Raw genomic sequence first — 21,147 nt, forward strand, 5'->3', positions numbered from 1 at the left:
TATCGTAATATTTCGACGGATGTTATCTGTTATTTATTTATTTATTTTATTATTATTTTATTTCGCCAGTGAACTAGTTCAATCACACAATAAAAAAGCTGGTGTGTGTATGTCAACGTCACAATATGTTTCGATGGGCGCATGCTCCACGCAGCCTGGTAAAAAAAAAAAAAAAAAACGGCTCGCGTTGTCTGGCTGTTAGGAACTGGACAGCCTGTGACTGACACCGAGGGAGGGAGAGGGGAGTAGGACCTTGTTGAGCCATCTCCTGTGCAACGCTGCTGTGCCACAATGTCGCTGCCGAGGTTTCAAACTGAGTGGGAAGAAATTGACCAAGAATATCAACAATTACAGGTGACTGATATAATAAGCTGGCGTTAGTAAATCCGCGCGAGGGCTAACTTTAGTTAACGTTACTTAGCTAGCTTTCTGGATCATCTAAACCAGATTCCCATAGCATGTCGTGGATGACACTGACTAATTAGCTGATTCTTTCTTATCCGTCATTCATATCCAGCCCGGCCGCGAACAACGCACTGAGCCAAGACCTGTGCTGTTCTGTTTGAGGAGTACATTATGTTTCAGTGAATGATTATTACTGTTGACTTGCCTGGAGCATCCGTGTGTGTGTGTGTGTGTGTGTGTGTGTGTGTGTGTGTGTGTCTGTGTGTCTGTGTGTATGTGTCAACGCTAGCTAACGTTAGCAGCAGGTTGGCTGGGTTGCTAGTCCGCAGGTGGCTAACGTGAGCTGCTACAGATTCCTGGTTACACGACTGGTCAGTGTTACCTGATCGCTACGTAAAGTTGCTTAAAGGTGGTGAAGTAACTTCACGTGCTCGTTAGCGTTGCGTTGGATGTCTAGCTAGTCCTTTGTGTGACTAAATGCACCAGCCTGATCAGGGTCTAGTAAGCTAGCTAACGTTAGCTAGTTAGCTAACTTCAGACAACATTGGAGATAGTCATTTATAGAAGAGAATACCATTCACTTTAAGACGAGATAAAAATCATATATGCTATTCCTATGGCATAAGCACCTCTCCCCCAAAGCTAGTATCAGAAAACTGACGCTTGAACCTGTCATGTCTTCAAAATATAAAATCTAGAGCTGCTCCTTGGAGAATGAATTGAGAAAGATGGTGAAGGTGACTGTGAGGCCATCCAGAGATTTCTTTGAGAGAAGGCTACAATACTGATCTAGGCCAGAGCTAATTTGGATTTAAAACACAAACATTTTGGCTCCACAAAATCACTCTCCCATTCATTGTCTATAGAGCCTGTGGCTTTGCAGGCTCAAGTCATAACTCTGGTTTGTGGCTTGTGAAACAGTTGTTCATGTTCACAGTATTGATTAAACTGTTGAGACCATTGGAATAACACATCAATTCTTAAATTGCCTAACATTTCCCTTTAACTGTTGAAAGCCAAGCAGTGGTGAGATAATGAACTCACTGAATGACTGAAGTGAACAGCAGACAGTTTGCTTTTCCCCTCTACTTCTGTGAAAGGACAGGACCTCTTTATCTCTTTATCATGCTACAGACCTCCGCCAAGGAGGTTAGGTTATGTTTTCGGTGCCGTTTGTTTGTTTGTCTGTTTGTTTGTCTGTTAGCAGGATTACGGAAAAACTACTGGCCTGATTTTCATGAAACTTCATGGAAGGGTGTAGCATGGGCCAAGGAAGAACCCATTAAATTTTGGAGCGGATCCGGATCCGACTCACGAACAAGCAATAATAGCACGAACCTTGGCGGAGGTCTGCGCTCTCCGAGTGCCCTTCTAGTTCGTTTAGGGATCTAGCAGATCACAAAACATGTCTTTCTTAAGGGCAGGGCAGACAAGACCCCTTCACCCATAATCCGATTTGACTGTTTTAAGATTACTAGTAGATAATAATGTAATGGTGTACATAGCATCCGTTATACATTTCCTGTTTTCCCATTCCAATTTTTCCCTTTTTTAGCAAGTTCAGCTGTCATTGTTGAAGAATAATTGAAAGTGTCTTGTTCTCGTATTCACATTTCTGACTGTCTCACAGTAGATGATCCCATGCAGATTTGCCTGGATTCAAATTGCACAAATGTAGAATGAGTCCTTGACCCTCTCGTACCACAGGATTATCAGTGCTGACTGTGTGTCCTGACCACCACAGACTCAGTCCAATCTTGAAAATCAGTTCTGACAGCCGAAGTGAGATATGCAGCTCAAAGTTGTGTACTGTACCACCAGCGCAAGTGCATGTAAACTGGAGTATCAATGTAATGTGAGAATACTGTCATTTTCAGAATAAGAAGATTGTGGTAAAGGTCTGGCTTAGTGAGACTAGCATGAGAATGATGGCTGAAATAGTTTGACCGTGTAAACATAGTCAATTAGGACACACAGGTCAGGTGCCACAGGATGCTTTGATCACGCGATATGTACCCTACATCCTATCTCATGATTTTTTTATTTTGCCAAATAGCATGATGTCATGTGCGACTTGTGTTGAGGCAGAAGAGTCAAATAAGGTTTAAAAGCATCTCAGTGTCCAATGAATGGAGACACTATTTGAGACCTTTTATAAAAATGCCTGGAGCTTTTCAGTGTGGGGTTGTGTGGGGTTATTACACATTTTCATGAACATTAAAATCTCACTGCGTCAAAATTGTATTTTCTGTGTAAGATGACAACATTTCCATCTCTGTTCCATTTGTTGTCTCATTGATACATTTCTTAAAGCAGTGTTTGTGTATTATTGCCCATTTCTAACCATCAGCAGACTTTTCTAGCCCTGTATGTTTTGCTAGCCTCATTTGCTGTATTTGTTTGCCCACCAGGAAACTCACAAAGTGTATAGACAAAAACTTGAGGAGCTCACCAATCTTCAGTCAACATGCAGCAGCGCCATCAGTAAACAGAGAAAATGCCTGAAAGACCTAAGGCACAGCCTGACGAGGTAAGTATCCTGTTGTCCCGGTCTGTCAGATCAAGCGGCCCATGGTACTGCTGTACTGTGGGACACTTCAGGCGTCTGGAGTATTGTAGTGTAGCATAGTAAATCAATGAGCTGGTCCTGATGAACAAAACAGTCACCATTTAGAAATTACATGTATTTTGGTGATCGGGCGTCCGTTTGGCAGTATCCCCTCTAATGAACAGCATGTGGAAAGTGGGCAAGGAGGTTGATGTTTTGTCAGTACTCAAATAGATGCTTATGCAATAAGAAGTCAAATGAAAGTATAAATAATGGAGACGGTGAGTGGATTTCTTGTGGAAACACATTGAGCTCTAATACGGCTATCTCTATGCAATTAGTGAATTGTTGTTCTTTCTCTCACTCTGAGACAAATCCCAGGAATGCAGGAGCAAGGAATGTCTTGGCTTATGGAGAAGGTTATGAACTCTCCTTCATGTTACCTTTTCATTTCTTCACAGGTGTGCACAAACATGTGACGAGAAAGAATTAAAACTAATGAAGGACATTCAGATACAAATCAAAGATAAAGAAAATGTGTTCTTTGATATGGAAGCGTATTTGCCAAAGAAGAACGGGTCAGTACTTTTTGATGTTCCACAGTGGATATTTTACTCATAATTTACTTAGTAAATATGGACTGTGAATATTGTTTGCTTCCCTTCTCTTTTTCAGATTGTACCTAAATTTGGTCCTGGGCAACGTAAACGTAACTCTTCTCAGCAACCAGGCAAAGTATGTGATCCTCCTTGAGTCTTGAAAAGCTCGAACAGGTTTAGACACTAGAGTTGTGTTTGCATGTTGTCAGCTCCTCATCTCCCCTGTGTCTTCCACTTATTTGTATAGATTTGCCTACAAAGATGAGTATGAGAAGTTCAAGCTTTGTATGACAATAATTCTGATGTTTGGCGCCATAACCTGCCTCTTCTTCCTCAATTATCGGTGAGTTAAATTCATCCCCTTAAGCATCTTTTTTTGTTGTCACTTCTCAAAATCTAAAGAATGGCTCAGTATTTTTTTTTCCTGTTTTTTTATTTCAGTGTCACCGATGAAATCTTCAACTTTTTGCTGGTTTGGTACTACTGCACATTGACCATAAGGGAAAGCATCCTCATGAGCAATGGCTCTAGGTGTGTAGTCTATAATCTCCTTTGATATAGTTAGATTAATTCAGAAGCACTTTTATTTTAGGGTTACAGTCAATTCACTTTCAATGCAGTCAATTGAAAATGTGAAGTGAAACAGCTAGAGCAATTGTTCTCAATTATTTCATTTATAATAAAATCTATAAATTAAAAAAAAAAAAAAAAAGTTTTTCACTTTAGGGGTTTTGAAGATGATCTAGTTGCTGAATTAGTTTAATTGACTCTAACCCTGCTAAGTATGCAGTTGTAACTTGTTTCAGGTTTGTTTATTTTTTCTCTACTCTCTGTGCCCTGTTCCAGGATTAAAGGGTGGTGGGTGTCACACCATTATGTGTCCACCTTTCTTTCAGGTGTTATGCTTACCTGGTAAGTTTTTTTTTGCCTTTAATCCCATTGATGTCGCATTGTTTCAGAAATGACATTTGAACATTTGAACTTTGTCAGATGTGTAAGTAAGCACCTGTTAAGGCAATTAAGGCTATAAGTGTTAATTGCTTAATGTCACAAAGTGTTTTAATCCTCTCTTTTCTCGTAGGCCAGAGGGGCCGATGTATCAGATGTTCAGAAGCCAGTTCCTTGCTTTCTCCATCTATCAGAGTAAGAATTTTGAATGGATTTACTAGGCTGGGACTGCTATGTGTCAAACAACAGACCTTCACAGCACGTTTAAGTCTATATAGAAATAACTTCTTGTTTAATGGAGTCTCACAAAAACACAAAACTACAGGCTTACAGCTTAACCCCCTTACTGGATATGTGCTATTGTTTTCCTAACTGGTTAGAACGTCATGCAAAGTGGGCACAGACCATTTGAATTTACTGTCATGTACCATGGAAATAATTCTGTAAAATTTAACTTAATAACTAGAATAAGGTTAACTACACAAATCTGTAAATTCTGCATTAATGCATCCAGCAGGCAGTTTAACTGGCAATAGTCTTTCTTCTCTTCTCAAACCCCAGAGAGCACTGCAAACAGTTGTAAACTGTTTCAGATCGCTACTTCTGTTGTTTGCCTGTGGGCTCTCTGATAATTGGGTGGCGAGGGTAACGTCACAAGGTCTATAATCGGACACAGTTTTGCAAACTCTGCTGAGATTTGCAATAAGTAAGAGTGAGATGCTAAGGCTCAACCAATAATACAAATATGAAGAAGTAGCCAGCACTCTCCCAAAAAAACAAACAAACATAATAATCTGTCTGTCTTGATGAACATGTTTCGGCTAGATCTTCCAGATGAGTAACTCGATACACAGAAATGTACAATTTATGCTAGAATTCAAAATTCTACTCCATAAGCCAGAAAAAAACAGCATTGGATGCCGACTCCAACATGTTCTCTCCATTTCCCATGTCAGGAGTGCAGACACTGTCATGCTGTGATACCAGGGGATACTTTTAACCGTCCTCATACAGGTCAAAGCATGAAGCTCAAGGACAGGATCACCTGTTGTTAGATATCTGTTGAAATGTCCTTGTGGGTCAGTAAAACCAGCAGGAAACTAAAAACCAGGATCTCGGAGCACAAAAGTACCATTCGCTGCAAGGATGAAAAATCTCCAGTTGATAGACATTTGAATCTGATGAAACACGATGTATACATGTGAATATTTCAATTATTTTGCACTGTACTGGTGAAAAGCCCCAGCCAGGGAGGTGACACACCCAGCCTTACATGATGAGCTGAGACTAAATGGATTCATGTGTTGGACACGGTTCGCCCCAGGGGCCACAATGAAATCTTTCTCTCTTTTTTTTTGTGATTCTAGGCAAGATATGAATCATGGCATCCAGTGGTGTTTGTTTCTGGGTTAGGGGTGGAATTTCTAATTGTACAAAACATTTCTATGTATTGAGATACTCATCTGGAAGATTTGTACATAATGTGTAAGAAAAAAATGACTTTTTACAAAATTCACGTAGGCGTTGGGGAACCTGTTTCAATACGATGGACTGAGCGCTTATGGGAGGTTGCTGTCCACATTTCATGGAAAAAGGAAAGAGGCACTTTTAGATGGGGATGTCAGATAGTAGATGCCACACTGTTAGCTAATAACTGATGCATTTATATTAAAACAATTCTGCTGTGGAACTCGTTTCTCACTGGAATAGAAAGGAAAGTATTATCGCCCTCTGGTGGTTGCATTCATTGCTGAGTATAAAAACATTGACTTCTCCATAGGGAATCTCATATAAAATGATTGTAATCATTCATGGTACATTAAAGGAAAACTATGGGTTTCTGCAGGGTTTTCCTTGTTTTGTCTGATTGAAAACAGAGAAATAAAGTTCAAAATTATCTTCAATTTTCTGTCCATCATCTTACATGGTTGACTGTGATGCATTATAATTTATATATATGTTTTTGTAATCCATTTGTGTTCCAGGCTTTGTTCAGTTCCTCCAGTATTACTACCAGAGTGGTTGCTTATACAGGTTGCGAGCTTTGGGAGAGAGAAATCAGCTGGATCTCACAGTGGGTAAGTCGTGTGCTATTTCTGGTTGTAGTCATTTCAATTCTTTGAACTCCTCAGACATCTGCAGCACCATGTCTGGAAAAATAGGGGAAAGGTGAGGTGTGGAGAAAGTTGTTAGACATCAGTGTGCGGAGTTACAGATGTCGGAATAACTTGGGAAAGACCTCACTGAATTATGTCCACATTTCTGATTATTGCACATAGACATCTGAGCAACAAGACATCCATTTTCCAAGCATTTCCACATACACTGTGTCATTTTATGCTAAGGTTTTATGCCACTGTTACAATATTTCTGTGTTTCTGCAGAGGGATTTCAATCCTGGATGTGGAGAGGCCTCACTTTTCTTTTGCCTTTCCTCTTTTTTGGCCATGTAAGTTAAAACTTACAACACTTTTCTAGTTTTCTTCCTCTACTACTACTATTTTTCTGAAATGTCAAGCTACTTTTTCATTAGTAGCCTTATTCTGTTGTTTTTGTCATAGTAGTTTTAAAATTGTGATATGTTTTAAATCAGGAGGAAATTAGTTAAACTCCTTGGATGAGGGCAGCAAAAGTTTGTATCAGACAGCCTGTATGTGTGTTTTTATACAGACACAGGGGAAAAGTAACAACAACCTGAAAAGCCAATGTGTTTTTACTAAATTAAGTTACAGTGCATTGTAAACAGAAGTACCACAACACATTTTACACACGCACTGAAAACGACACAGGAAGTATATAAAGAAGTCACAAATAACTAATACAAACACACAAAAGAACAAAACAAGCAACATTTATCAAACACTACAAATAACAATGTGTGTGTGAGAGACAGAACTGAACTGGGGACTGAAAGAGATAAGTTGATGCTTTAGAAGGGAGATGAGGATCAGGACAGAAAATGATTGCAGTTCCAGAGTGTGTAGTTACGTTAATGGAAGATACTGTCTCCTTGTCCTTTACAGTTCTGGCAGCTGTACAACTCGGTGACCCTGTTTCGCTTGGCAGGGCACGAGGACTGTAAGGAGTGGCAGGTAAGGATCGCTGACCCACTGCATGAACCTCACACACACCTGCCAAGTAGGGATGGGATGATATGCTTCTCTCACGATACAATTTGATATGCGATATGGGGTTCGCGATTCAATACAACCATGATATGATGTGATAAATAAAAGTTCAATGACACCAAAGTATGACTGTGCAGAATTATGGTTATTTCTGAGCCACAAATCTTTCTAGCGATGGCATTGGCTTGCTAGAATGTAAACAGCAATTTAAAAATGTCATTACAAAGTGCAAATAATATAATTTAGATGCAGAGCTTGTGAAATTGTGATGGGCAAGCCGTCTCATTTGTGATTACTAGAGCAGAATAAAATTGAGCTAATATTGCGAATCATTTTTCTGCCCCACGATACGTATTGTCACTTTTTTATATTGCGATATATTGTCCCATCCATACTGTCAAGGCAGAGGAGAAGTAGAAGTTGGGCGCACTGCTTAATCCCACTCATGAATACCTTGCAAACAAGTTGCTTTTTAAAATCATTTGTGGGTTAAGAAAGTTTACCTGCCTCACTGTTGTGTATACATGGGTGAACTAAGACTGGAGAACTGGGTCCAGCATTGTTAAGATAGTGAACTCTGCCTGTCAAGTCCTGTGTATAGCTGCATTTGGCACAGGACATTTTGTCATGGTTATAAGCCTTTTTAATGATTTGCAGCACATGCTCCCTGTTTATTATAGGTCACACTAAATGACAAACAGGAATAGTCCACACATATTGCTTGATTTGAATGTAGTCAAAAGCATAAGCTATAGAGCTTAAAAAACAATAATAACATTTGAAATTGCTACGGTGAACGTCACACTTCTATGTGAATCTAAGCTCTCCAAAGTATGGAAGTGTGTTTTTAGACGTTCTCAATGTAGTTCTGTGGTAGCAATGTGTCGAGACTGTAGTAATTGTAAGAAAACGCATGATGTTGAGATTTTGAGGAAAGTGTGTCCTCTAGCCCTACAACATTTCAAAATATAGAAATGGCTACAGATACAGAAATGCATGTCATGATTTGTCTTGGAACGAAACGCTGACATTTGTCTTTTTTCTTTCAGGTATTTATGCTGGCACTGACGTTTCTCGTCTTGTTCCTGGGGAATTTTCTCACCACGTTAAAAGTTGTTCACCAAAAAGTTCAGAAAAACCAAGAAAAGGTGCAAAAAAAGGACTGAGAACGAGCCTTTAAGAGACGGCTCAGATTCTCCAAACGGCCAGTAACTCTGAAGCAAAACTACGACACGCACAATCGCTCGATAGACTGACCACAGTAGGACCGGGCCGGGGAAGACGAAGCTGAAACCAGTTCCTCTCAGGCTCCGATGACAGCAGCAACATCCAGCCAAAGCATTTGGTGAATGGGCTTTTGCTTTCTAATGACTTGTTGTTGTCCGTGCTGCACACTCAATCACAACAAAAAGTGGCGTTCACCTGACAGATGAACCACTTGAAATCCTTAACAGTTTGTTGCTCTATCATGTAGATATAAAGTGATTGGACAGAATGTGTTTTATTTGGGTGTTTATGTTTGTGTCAGTGCATGAACTTTGTAAGAGAGCCTTTTGTTCAAACGATATGCAACTAAAAGAGAGTAAGGTAGCATCGATTCATCAGAACAGTATAGTTTGCCTTTGAAGACCCAAGTCTGTCATGTAGATGCTTCATACTTCTGTGAAGTAGTAGTGGTCAAACTATCTCTCTGGGTAAAACTAATTTGAATACGTACAACATGGCACAGCGTTTCATTATTTGTATCTCCTAACTTTTTTATATGTGTAGTGCTTAACTCCCCTATTGTGCTTTTTCAGTGTTAAACCTTTTTTTTTTTTTTTTTTCTTGAAAATGACAAATGTGGGTCCAGAACTTTGAATACACCAAATCAGACTTACACAGAAACTGGATCGCTGCCCACCACCACCTTACTGTCAAGCGTTGGAGCCTCAGAGAAAATTCACCCCTCTGGTGCAGTTTTTTCTGTGGCAGTGTGAGCTGGTGCCATTGCTGTCCATCTGCCATACAGGAGTCAGTGGCAGCAGCTTATTGTTGAATATTTTCTGGGGTTTTTTGGGTTATTTTTCGGGGTCCTTGACAGAGCGGGGGCCGGCAACACTGTTACTCCCTTCAGGCGGTGGTCACAAAAACCATAGATTTTTTTTTTGTACAATTTAAAGCCTAATCCTGGTTATCTAAACTATGACTGTCTCCAAACCCTTAGCTAACTGTTGCTCCCAGTGAAGACTGAAGGACATCTTCATTTTAAGTCCTTCCTAGCAGCAACTGTACATCTTATGTTGCTCTGTTGTCATTATCATGATGCTAGTAAATGATAATTTATACGCAAGTTATTTTTCTCTAACGGTCTAAACCTTGCTGCTGGTGGTGAAATGGCTTCAGGCTTATTAAACATTTTACCACAAAGACCTGAGGTCAGAGGAACTGTTGAAATCCAGTTTAAAACTTAAAGTGCATATACAGTTTTTTGCATTTATGATTTACTGTGTGGGGGAAAAAAACAAACATGCTGGTAGTTCCCATCTGTTGTTTTGTTGCAGAAGTTTATTATGATCAAAATGCTGCTATTGGCACTGGTACTGTAAGACTATTATTCAGAATGACGACAAAAATGTGCTGGATTATTGTTTTCGTAATTTCCAACTAACATACATTATTAAATGTCTAAAAAATTAACTATGGCCAAATCTTGAGCTTTTGCTCCAGTTCAATGTAGTTTTATCTGGTTTGTGCTTCATACTTGGTCTGTAGTATTAGACAAGTTTTTGGGGGTTTTTTTTATCAAGAATTCAGATGGGCTCCACTGAGTTGATCTGAATAGCTGTAGTAGTGGCGGGTCTCTAATGCCTTATTCTCCCTGTAGCCTGTCACAACTGAAATGTCTCGTTGGTTTGTTTTGAAAATCCAAAGACCTTAGTGTTAGATCTGTCCTCCTTTTTCAGAATGCATTCTGCTCTTTAAGAGAAACACACTATTTATATGTCACTTTTATTGGGTAAAGTCGAAGCATGTTGAGTTACAAACCAAAATGTTACATTTGACGAGAGCTGCCACAATGCACAAAAGAACTTGATTTCCTCATTTATATGTATAAAAATGTAGCTGATGTTAAAATGTCATCATGTTCACCATGGATCATTCACCTCAAGACTGCAACTGGTGCCTGAACATGATCAATAACAAGAGACAATTGACGATTTCGCATTCTGTGTACATTGTTGTAAAAAAAATAATAAAACACCTGATAAAAGATTGCGGGCATTTTCTGTGTCTCTTGTGCATCAGATTCAAAACGATTTACAGCAAAGAAGGTTTTTATTTCAGTGTTGTGCCTTTAATCTGCTTGGTGACAAGAAGTCTGCAGCTGCTTTAGACACATGAGGGGGTTTCAACACTAGTGGGCGCTGTTGGTAAAGATAAGAGACCTGCTGCATGCTGGCACTGCCGAAAAAGAGGAAATATTGTCCAGTGCCTTCTGTTTACCAAAACTCACGGCAATGCTTAACTGCTGGAAACCTCCTCAGTGTTACATTCAGTTATATTTGTTGACAAAATGTCACTGGAAATGAGCCAACCCTATTGAATTAATATTCTCCCTGTGCTAATAAAGATATTTGCTCAAGGCTGTTGAAGACACTTTTAAATCTTGAATTTGTTTCTTTTTTTGAGCTGTAACATCCATTTTCAAGGCAGTTTGTTTTCTCAGCAACAGCCTATAACCTCTCGGACAGGTTTGTATCATTTGAATTGACACTGGAAGGCATCCGGTAGGCTATACTGTTGCCAGTCAGGATCGAGAATTTGCACTTTATTGCATTCAATAATTAATTAATTCAAATTCATTCAGCAAATACTTTTTTATACATAGCACATAGCACTATTCACATCCTGAACATACGTCTATTTGTAAACAAAATATGAAAACCTACTAAATAAAAAAATGACACCTTTTAAAAAAGAACAACATTTTCATATAAAAGGAAAAAGTTATTGACAGAAGGCAAAAAAAAATACCACTTTGATGTAAATATTGCAGATTGATATAAGAATAATTATCTTGTCATGGGACTTTGAAAAGTACAAAACATCCCTACTGCAAGATCTGCTGTTCATTGTTCTTGCGTAATTGTCCAAGTCTCTCCAGCTTCGTCATCAGAGGCACCTTCCTGTGACTGAGGGGGGATGAGCTGATGACTCAGCGAGGCCCAAAAAGACGTAGGGAGTATTTTCTGAACCTGAGGTCGTATGGCCGATGTCACATCTGTTCAGGGCACCCAGAAATATTTGCAGAGCACCTCTGGTCTCTGAACGTCCAGCCGCTCTGAGTGTAAGTGTATGATGTGGTTGGAAATGAACCCGTCACACCTGAGTCCTCTGTCCTTGCTGAGTTTGACCTCACAAAACGACACAATACCTTTTCCTCTTACTCTGTCTTTGCTTGCGGTTGACTGCCAAAGCCTTTTTGGTGGCCTCTTTGAAAATTTCCTCCACGTTCTCCTGATACTTAGCTGAACACTCCAGATATAGTTCAGCGTTCATCAGCTGCCGGGTCTCCTCGCCCTGCAAGCACAATTATTATTACAGAATTAAATTAGAATATTTTGACTGTTACAGTAGAAGAAGGAAAAATCTATATTAGTTGTCTTTAACTTAAAAATGGCAGTAAAATAAAAGAAAAAAACACTACATTTGGCCAGGAATTTCTTACAATTAAATAGCAATACAGCTGCATATTGCACTGGACGCCCTGTAAGATCGAGATAAAAGCTCTATTTCCATACATGAATAAAACATCCGCACACTTCTCATTCACTCACCTGTATGTAAGTGATGGGATCCTGATTCATGGCCTTCAGCTTCCTGGCGCACTCCTTATCCTTCCTAAGATCAATCTTGCAGCCAATCAGGACAACGGGGACGTCCCGGCAGAAGTGCTTCACCTCTGGGTGCCACTGGGTGAAAAAGATAACTTGTCATGTCCACTCTCATTAACATTACGTTGTTTGACAGCATTTTTTTCCTGTGATATTCTCATTGTTTGTATGCAGGCATTGGGATTTCCTATAAGAGAGAGAGTCCCAGCACTGGTCTGGTTTTTGAGGCGCACCTGCATGGGGTCAATGTTTACATGCAGGCTGAGTCACATGAGTTAATCGGAGCTAAAGGAATGTACACATATCAATCTCTAACACGTCAGTCTCTAACAATCATTTATCCGACTAAACTGTTTCTAACCCGAAACTAAACAGTGACGTTCCACAGTCACTCTCTTGTTTCTCAGGAGCCTTTTGTTGGATCGGCAGCGCAGCACACACACACACACACACACACACACACACACACACATCACTCGGTGCCTTGTTCATACAGTGTGGCTGTGATTACCTTGATCAGGACATTCTCAAAGCTGGTGGGGTTCGTCACGTCATAGCAGACTAACACCAGGTTGGCTTCCTGGTAAGAGAGCGGCCTTAGCCGGTCATAGTCATCCTGTCCTGAAAGAAATAAGCACATATATGTTAACGGTTAAACTTGAATATGAACAAAGAGATAATCAACAGTTTAGGGGTGGAAATGGACAGAAGAACTAACTAAAACCCAGTCTGCGTTGGATGCAACAGTCTGAACTTAAAGCTATATAATGCTGGGGTAGATGTATAAAACCACATCCTGGTTTCAACATCCTTTTCCGCTTAAGTAAGGATCCTCGCTGCAATTATACACAAAGATAAGCTGCTAACTCATTGTGTCATGGGCTTTCCTGGATATGAAATGACTCTAGAGACTATAGTTAGTTCAAGTAGGATCTTCATGTTTCTGCCTCTAGAGATAGTTTCCTCACACCCAGCCCTAATAAGGGCCTGTGGCTTAGAGGAAACTAATTCAGCAGTTTGAAATCATGGTCAATACAAAGGAAATGAAAATACTCATACATCAGCATATCATCAACTTGAGCTATTTAACCGGCTTATATTAGGAGGTTTTATTTTGTTTTACTTACTTATTTTTGCCTTTTTATTCAATTTACCAAACACTTCTAACCCTAACCCTTAACAATGTAGGGAAAAGTATTTAATTCGCTTCTAAAGTTAATTCATAGATGGCTTGTTAGTAGTTAGTATTATGCAAACTTCTGTTTAGCTCCTAAAAGACAATGATGCACAGGCGCTAACCACAGAGTTTCTCTTCACATCGACCTTTACCACTTCCTCTGTCAGAGGTGTTTGCAGCCGCTGCCTACAGGACAAGGTTAAAACGAGATAAAGAATTAACACACAGTAGAGTCGCCTGTGTTGAATGTCTCAAAAGATATAAAATTGTTTTCTCCTGTAATCATGTCATTATCGACCTCTGACTCATTATACACACTCTTTATCTGAAGGTTCACACGCTGTTGAGCAACAGTCCTATCCAGTTACATCCAACCAGCGCCAACGGAGCATGCTCCACACCCCGATGTCTTTCCACATACTGTTCCTGCCTGCTGCGACAGAACCAAGACCTGTAACTGATCTGCTGAACTGGTGTTCATCGTGCTCGTGTGTTTGACAGGGAGTCTTACCAGCTGTGTCATACAGGTTCAGCTTGATCTCTTTTCCTCCATGAGAGATAGTGGTGACATACTTTTCAAACACTGATGGGGCATATTTCTGTGTTTGACAAACAAAAGGAAGAAATCAGTTTTATGATACGGCTATATATTGCTTTTATTTAACATCATACTGCCGCTCCATATTGTCTAATAGTTCAATTGTATTAGAAAATGTGGTATAATCTTTGGAAATTGAGCTCACATCATTTTGAGATGTTAAATTAATAGATTAAATTAATTAAATCATATATTAAATCATGTAGCCTATTCTGATAAACATATTAAATCATGCTTATCAAAAAGGGCAAAGTTCAAAATGTCATTTCACCCTTTTCACAATTATGGTCAGAAACACACACACTGCTGTACTAAAACAAATGAACATACGGAGATTGTTCATGACATGTTAGCTCTTCTTACCTCTGGAAAATCGCCTTTGGCATAAACCATGAGAAGAGAGGTTTTCCCACAGCCTCCATCTCCCACAACGACAATTTTGAGTTCTTCTCCCTTTTTCATGGTGCCATTACCAGTGACACGACTGTTGTGTGTCATGTCGCCTCAAAACAATCCAAGCAGTGCCAGACAGAACAGGGCTGAAGTCACTCTCTCCAGATATTAGGTTAAATACATGGCAAAGCCTGATGAATGAATTGGGAAAGGCTGAGATGATTTACAGACCGTGTCAAGAGAGAGGAACAGACCAGCCTCATGTTTTACCAGGTATCTCATTCTGTTCACCACCACTTCCTGTTCCTGTCACACTCAAGTTGTTTCCAGTTGACCCCAAACGCTTCTCTCTCTTGTCTCCTCATCAGTTTGCTCACTGAAAGCATCTCTGTTACAACAGAACAGCAGCTGAGCTGCAGATGTAGAGCAGTTGAGTCTGGACGCTCTTACTTCCTCTATTGCATGCTGGCCTGTTTCATTTCTGGGCGGGTTCTCAATCTGAAGTACTGCCTCTATTTATGTGTGTGTGTGTGTGTGTGTGTGTGTGTGTCAGTTTACAGAATTTACATCTTTACAGCTTAAGACAATTAAGTCAGTCTATGTTAACATGAACAACTATTGGAGATTTAAGGTTTCTCATCTGTGAACGGCCTGGAGCTCCACTGACAATGAATGGTAGACTGAGGATGTGTTCACACAATGTTTGTCTAAGCTTTTACATGTAAATGAACTCTTTACTTTGGTAAACAGAAACTAAACTGATGCCAGCCTCTCTTCTTATAAGTGCAGCACAAATGATAACATGATTGCAGCTCAAAGGAGGCAGACTTGACTCCAAACTCTAAAACAGTTGCTTCACTATGCATGTAAATACATTTTTATTTTAGGTTGTCCATCTTTTTTTTTTTCAGGCATGGATGTTTGAATTACTGTGGATTTCCATTATCATAGTAGTAGTAGTAATTAGTATTAATGATAATAATAAATAGGGTTTCACACTCATAAAGAGAAAATACACTCAATATTGTAATCCATGAGAAGCAGAAATTTAAAACGTACAGACCATTTTAATATATAGTAGATATATATATTCCATGAATGTATAAAATGTAAGTCAGTCTTGGCCTCTAAATAAATCTGTGGATAAGCATACGATTACATAATTTACAACATTCACAGTATTTGGCCACCTGATATTTTCGGTTTAGATCTTAATGGTGGGATGATGTTGCAAATTAAAGTTGTTTTTGTTTTATTTATTTTTTTTAAATAAACCCTAAATTATCTCCCTTTTGTGTGAATTTCGTGAATGGTGTGGGTATTTACAATGAAAGATGGTGGATCCCACTGTTGTTCAATATGGCTGCACATCAGAATGACATCACAGATTGGGTGTCAGGACAAACTATTCTCTTCTGTTCCAGGGAACATTTTCCCCATCATGGAAACAGTCAAACAACATTGCTATCTTATCACCTTAGCAACAATCTAAATGTCCATACTCAAGGGGCTAGGGGTCAAATTCAACGGCATGTAACCCTGCCTTGATCTGGATACGTACTGCACACACACACACACACACACACACGTTGTTTTTGAATTGAGGAGACAGTGAGTGTGTAAAGCAGACACACTGTCCTAAAGAGGGATAACAATTCAATGCTGGAATTCAGTGGGTTTCCTCTTCAGCGTCAGCTCTGCTCTCCCTCCTACAGCTCAGATCCTTAATGGTGAAAACAATCTGACCTAAACAAACACTTTACATACCTGATAGGGATCAGTAGGTGTAGTGGGAATCTGATGCTGGCGGGTTGCGACGGGGGTCAGGAACGAGCAGATCAGGGATCAAGTGTAGGAGTGTGTGATCATAACTTGATCTTAACATATACTAACTATACACAAAGAAAATGATGTTTTTCGAGTAGCATTTGACCCACTTTTAGGTATGGAATATTTTCCTTGTCACAGAAGCAGTCAAACTATTACTATATTAGGATCTGGTGAAAATGCTACATTTCAGTGATGAATAGTGGAAAAAGTGTAACTGGTACGTAGAAATGCTGAAAATTTGAGCAAGCTATCCCTTTAAGAGGATGTGTTGACTCTGCCCTTTGCATTAGTACCTATATTAAGTAAGAAGCACCACTACTATGCACTTTGTAATATATTATGTATTGTAGTATTTTGCCTCAATATAGGCTATATGCATATTTACAATTGTTTGTCTTGGAATTACATTTCAAAACAAATTTGCAGGAATCATCATTTGCAACTTGCTTCTGTACTTTATCACCTTGCAGAATTATTTCCATGCTGTCATTTTATTTTATCTAATCTGTCACGGCAGGCAACAAAATCCTCATTTTTGACTAGGCCTAAAAAATCGTTTCACTTCGACAATTGTCACATAATAAGAGCCCATCAGAAATTTAACTAAATATAACAATCTGCTTTAGTTTCCACAACAACAACAGCAACAGAGCATTAATTCGTGTGTAGTCTATTTTATTTATACATCTCAGAAACACAGACAAGGGAGTAACAGCCAAGTAAAAAGAGATAATTTAACAAACCATTTTGCGCAATAAGACAGTCGACACTGAACATGCAAATAGCCCATTTAAAAGCAAAATAGGGATTAGAAAAAGTCATTGTTTGAAATAAAACGAATACAGTACCTAGAAGTACCTGCATGAAAAAACGCCCAGTCCTTGAATAGGCGATAATAAAAAACAAAAACAAATGATCAAAAACACAACAATGTACCACGGATGCCTGACTTAAATTACTCAGTTTTCCTTCAATGTATTGAACAGAATGTGACTAAAAGACTGAAGCAATTTTAAAGAACGAAGGGACAAATTGCCCGGCTAAATCTGCCTCGATAGAAATCACCATGATGCCGTTTTCATGTAGCCCAACCTATCCGTGTAGCCTAGAATATCTGAGACTAATATGTATGGTATAGCCTACGAAATCCTGTTTATAATTAAATCATAAAAACAGAATCACAATGCTTGTTTGACTTAGTAGGTGGAACAGAAATTAACCCTGGCAGTGTCTTAAAAATAGCCTATACATAATGTACAAGGTATAAAGGATATATTGTCCTGTAAGTGTGCAGTAAGTATCCATACGTACATCACTTTGCCTATAGCGTTTTCAGTCAATATCCTAAATAAAGAACACATTTCAAAAATAGCTGGTATCGCCGGGCAGGGACGACAGGCGCCTAACAGACAGCTCTCCTGCTAAAGAGGCCATGAGTCCACTAATCCCCATTGTGTGGAATATTCCAGTCTGCCTGTGCGTAACGCTGGCGCAACCCACCGGGGAGTGTTTAGCGAAGGCCTATAAATAACCTAGTCAATGGTTTGGAAAGCAAAACCTACCATCATTAAGAATTTTATCTTTATTCACATTAAAAGCGTTCTTCAAAAGTGTCTTGTTTTCCACGTCGCTCTGCTGGTCTGAGCTGGAGGGAGGGGGGGATAGCTGCTTCTAGCCTCATGTAACACTTCCACGTTTTAGCCCTCGTGACCTGCAATGGAGGAATGCGCGCACTTGCAGTGGCTGGAATGGATAACAAGAAAAACAGGCCTCTGACACTAATTCTGTTTTGGGGTTGTTGTTTTTTTTCTGAGAGGAAAACGGTTTTACAGCAGAGAATGCAGCAACTCGTCCATTTCGAACCTCGTGATTCAGCTCGTGCCGTGTTGGTCCCTTAATGTAGTACAGACTTTGAACTCTGCTTAGAAAAAGCCCACAGACAAAACGGCACAATGGAATGATGACATATGGCCCGGGGGTTATGAGGGCCAGCAGCACTACAGACACAAAAACAAAATGTGAGTGCGCGATAGGCACCCTAGGGACACACCTGGAGACCCTTTACGCGCGCGAATGAGCCCCCTCTTGTCTCTCTCTTCTCATCCCTTTTCCTTCCGTTTACCCTTTACCGACTAGATGGATTGCATCTCGCCTGTGTGTGTGTGTGTGTGTGTGTGATCCTCTGGTCAGCACTTCGAAAACACGGCGAACCGCACGAGCCTTTGTCTTGAAGGTAACGCAGAGAGCACGCGGAAGCCCGAAGCCCCCCGGTTCCCGAGACAAACAACAGCGCTGCAGCAGAGGATTCCTGTTGACCTTATATGGCTGTGTGGGGGTGCAGCGCGCTCGGGCTCTAATGGCAACCGGCCAGAACTCTCAGATTACTGCCGTTGCCAAGGCGAGTCAGCCCTGCAACCAGGCGACGGTGCTGAATACGACACATAAATGTTGCCTTTCTACACACATTGTTTACGGTTTTTTAGCTATTTAGGCTTTTACAACACGCACCCGTTCGAGTTAAATCACCCTGGTCCCGGCTGATATAATGAATCCCCGGTGAATTTAGAGAAATACCGAGAAGTTCCCAGGCAACGGCTCCTCTCGAATGATCGAGCCTCACCCAGTTATGGCGCAGCAACATTTTACAGCACAGCGCTCTCCTTTGTCTGTAAAGAAGCCATTTTGAAACTGAGAACAGCAGAGAACCCATTGAGCAAGTGTAGCCTACACACCAAAAGGTCTGTTTGGACAAAGGGAGGCAGTGAATTATACAAGATATTTCTCCCCATAACATCTAAATGCTCGATTAAGACTCTGTTGGATTACATGTTTTGAATACCTAACTGTAAGTTTACAATTACAATACCAATCAATAAAAAAATATGGGTTACAGTTATATTTTACAACAGTCATTATGGTTTTGTTGGTAACGTTTAATCACGTTAAATCATGTTTGTCCTCTTTGAGAACATACTTACATAATACTTACACTGGAACTGGCAGATTCAGAGAAACGGCTCAAAATCCATTACCTTTCAAAACAACCTCTCCTTGTAGTTTTTATGTGGTGCACGCTCACCTAGATATCTCGAAATGGACGAGGTTAGATTTGACTGCAATCCTGTCTTCAGGGGAAGAGAAGAGATTGTTTGCATATTGCCCACACAGATGATGCTTGAAGATGTTCAGCATATTCGCTGGTTAAGAGGCAAAGCCTGCCTGCCTGCCACTGATCAAAAGTTTTCAAAAGAACTATTTTTTTTTTTTTCGTGCTAATGGATTCCTTCCTTTTCAGGAGATGCATTCCCACCCATTCTTAATGCCATTATTAGAGGATCCGAAGATGGAGCTGAAAACATTCCTTCTGCCCCAGCGTTTAGGCCTGTTAAATGCATTTCATCAAAGTGCTGAGGTAAATATTCTCATCAGAGTTTTCCCTCCATCTGCTTCCTCTAAGGTTTGATAGACTGCTTTTTTGAGCCGTTGTAGACTCTGAATGAAAAAGACTGCCAGGCTGGATTCTCCACAAATTTAAATATGCCCTTGAAGGGAAGGTCAGGCGACGTTACACACGCATTTGCGTTCTTAAATGGAAAATGGAGAGCCTACACCTAAACGTGATTTTAGCTTAACACTTTCACATAGGTAAAATTTTGAGTAAAGGACTTAGCTGAATTCAGGGTATTAAACGTTGCTGCTGTGAGAGGAAATAGTGTTTAAGGTATCAATCAAGCAAAAGGGGTTATCAATCAACAGACAAATTTCAGGCAACACGATGAAACTATTTTGCACAGGGCCATTAGCTGCCCGTGGCCTGCTTTCTGTCATCTGAGGAGCAGTGGTACATAACCTGGAATGGATATTCTTATACCAGCATGCCAGTGAACATTTTGAATAGAGTTGGCTGCTAGAGAAATACCATTATTCCTGTATGATCAATTTGATGATAGCTCAAAAGATAATAAACTGACAGAAAACACTTTTAATAACAGTTACTGCATGCCTCATATTTTACAAAGCTTAATCATCAAAATTGTTAAATTATTATAAAAGAAGTGAACTTACTCATTGCTAACCATATCCTACAAGGCCATAAAGTGCAATGCCAACAGTCTGCCATTACACATTTTGTTAATTTCACTGTGTTTTTTTCCCCCTCAAATTAACACCTCCAAAACTATAAGCTGTTTATTCACAACATTTGGTTTCTTTTTTACTTCAGAAACATAAATACTATTATATGGGTGTGCCATGACCTAGTTAAGACAAAGATGGATTCCAGGCAGAGGAAAAAAGGTTCAAAATGTCAAAGGGATTACATCCAGTATTTTATCTTCCTTCTTCTCAATCCTTTAAAGGAGGAATCATAGTTTTATCATAGTCCATGAGAGATGAGGAAATCAAGTATAAGATCCCTTTTGGAACAAAGGAAACCCATATAGGCCATTGAGTCCTGTTTCAGGAAAATGGCTGCCGAGAGCGCTCAGCCCCCTCTCCCTGCTCTCTGTTGAAGGATTCCTGAGCCGTGCCTCTAATAGCAGAATGCTGAAATGCTGCTGCGCTCTGATTGGCCGTCCGAGCTGCTACTGTTAACCAGCCAATTGCCCGAGCACTGCAAAATATCAAGCAATGTCAAACAAAACA

The 21,147-nt window shown here is 39.9% G+C and overlaps 2 protein-coding genes across 2 annotated transcripts; one reads left to right on the forward strand and one right to left on the reverse strand.

The window, feature by feature from the left end:
* The first annotated feature begins 226 nt into the window (after nucleotides 1-226).
* Nucleotides 227-10,619, forward strand: tmem120b (transmembrane protein 120B). Its single transcript, XM_071910356.2, has 12 exons — nucleotides 227-354; nucleotides 2,817-2,935; nucleotides 3,415-3,531; nucleotides 3,629-3,688; nucleotides 3,800-3,895; nucleotides 3,994-4,083; nucleotides 4,399-4,464; nucleotides 4,634-4,695; nucleotides 6,486-6,578; nucleotides 6,885-6,949; nucleotides 7,524-7,592; nucleotides 8,678-10,619. The coding sequence occupies exons 1-12, from the start codon at nucleotides 292-294 to the stop codon at nucleotides 8,792-8,794; spliced, it is 1,017 nt and encodes a 338-aa protein (XP_071766457.1). The 5' UTR covers nucleotides 227-291; the 3' UTR covers nucleotides 8,795-10,619.
* Nucleotides 10,606-15,126, reverse strand: rhof (ras homolog family member F). Its single transcript, XM_071910357.2, has 5 exons — nucleotides 14,644-15,126; nucleotides 14,194-14,281; nucleotides 13,017-13,126; nucleotides 12,449-12,583; nucleotides 10,606-12,191 (listed from the first exon to the last, which is right to left on the reverse strand). Exons 1-5 carry the CDS (start codon nucleotides 14,776-14,778, stop codon nucleotides 12,027-12,029), a joined length of 633 nt encoding a protein of 210 aa, XP_071766458.1. The 5' UTR covers nucleotides 14,779-15,126; the 3' UTR covers nucleotides 10,606-12,026.
* Nucleotides 15,127-21,147: the final 6,021 nt, after the last annotated feature.

This window comes from Centroberyx gerrardi, chromosome 2 (genome assembly GCF_048128805.1).
Source record: "Centroberyx gerrardi isolate f3 chromosome 2, fCenGer3.hap1.cur.20231027, whole genome shotgun sequence".
Lineage (NCBI taxonomy): Eukaryota > Metazoa > Chordata > Actinopteri > Beryciformes > Berycidae > Centroberyx > Centroberyx gerrardi.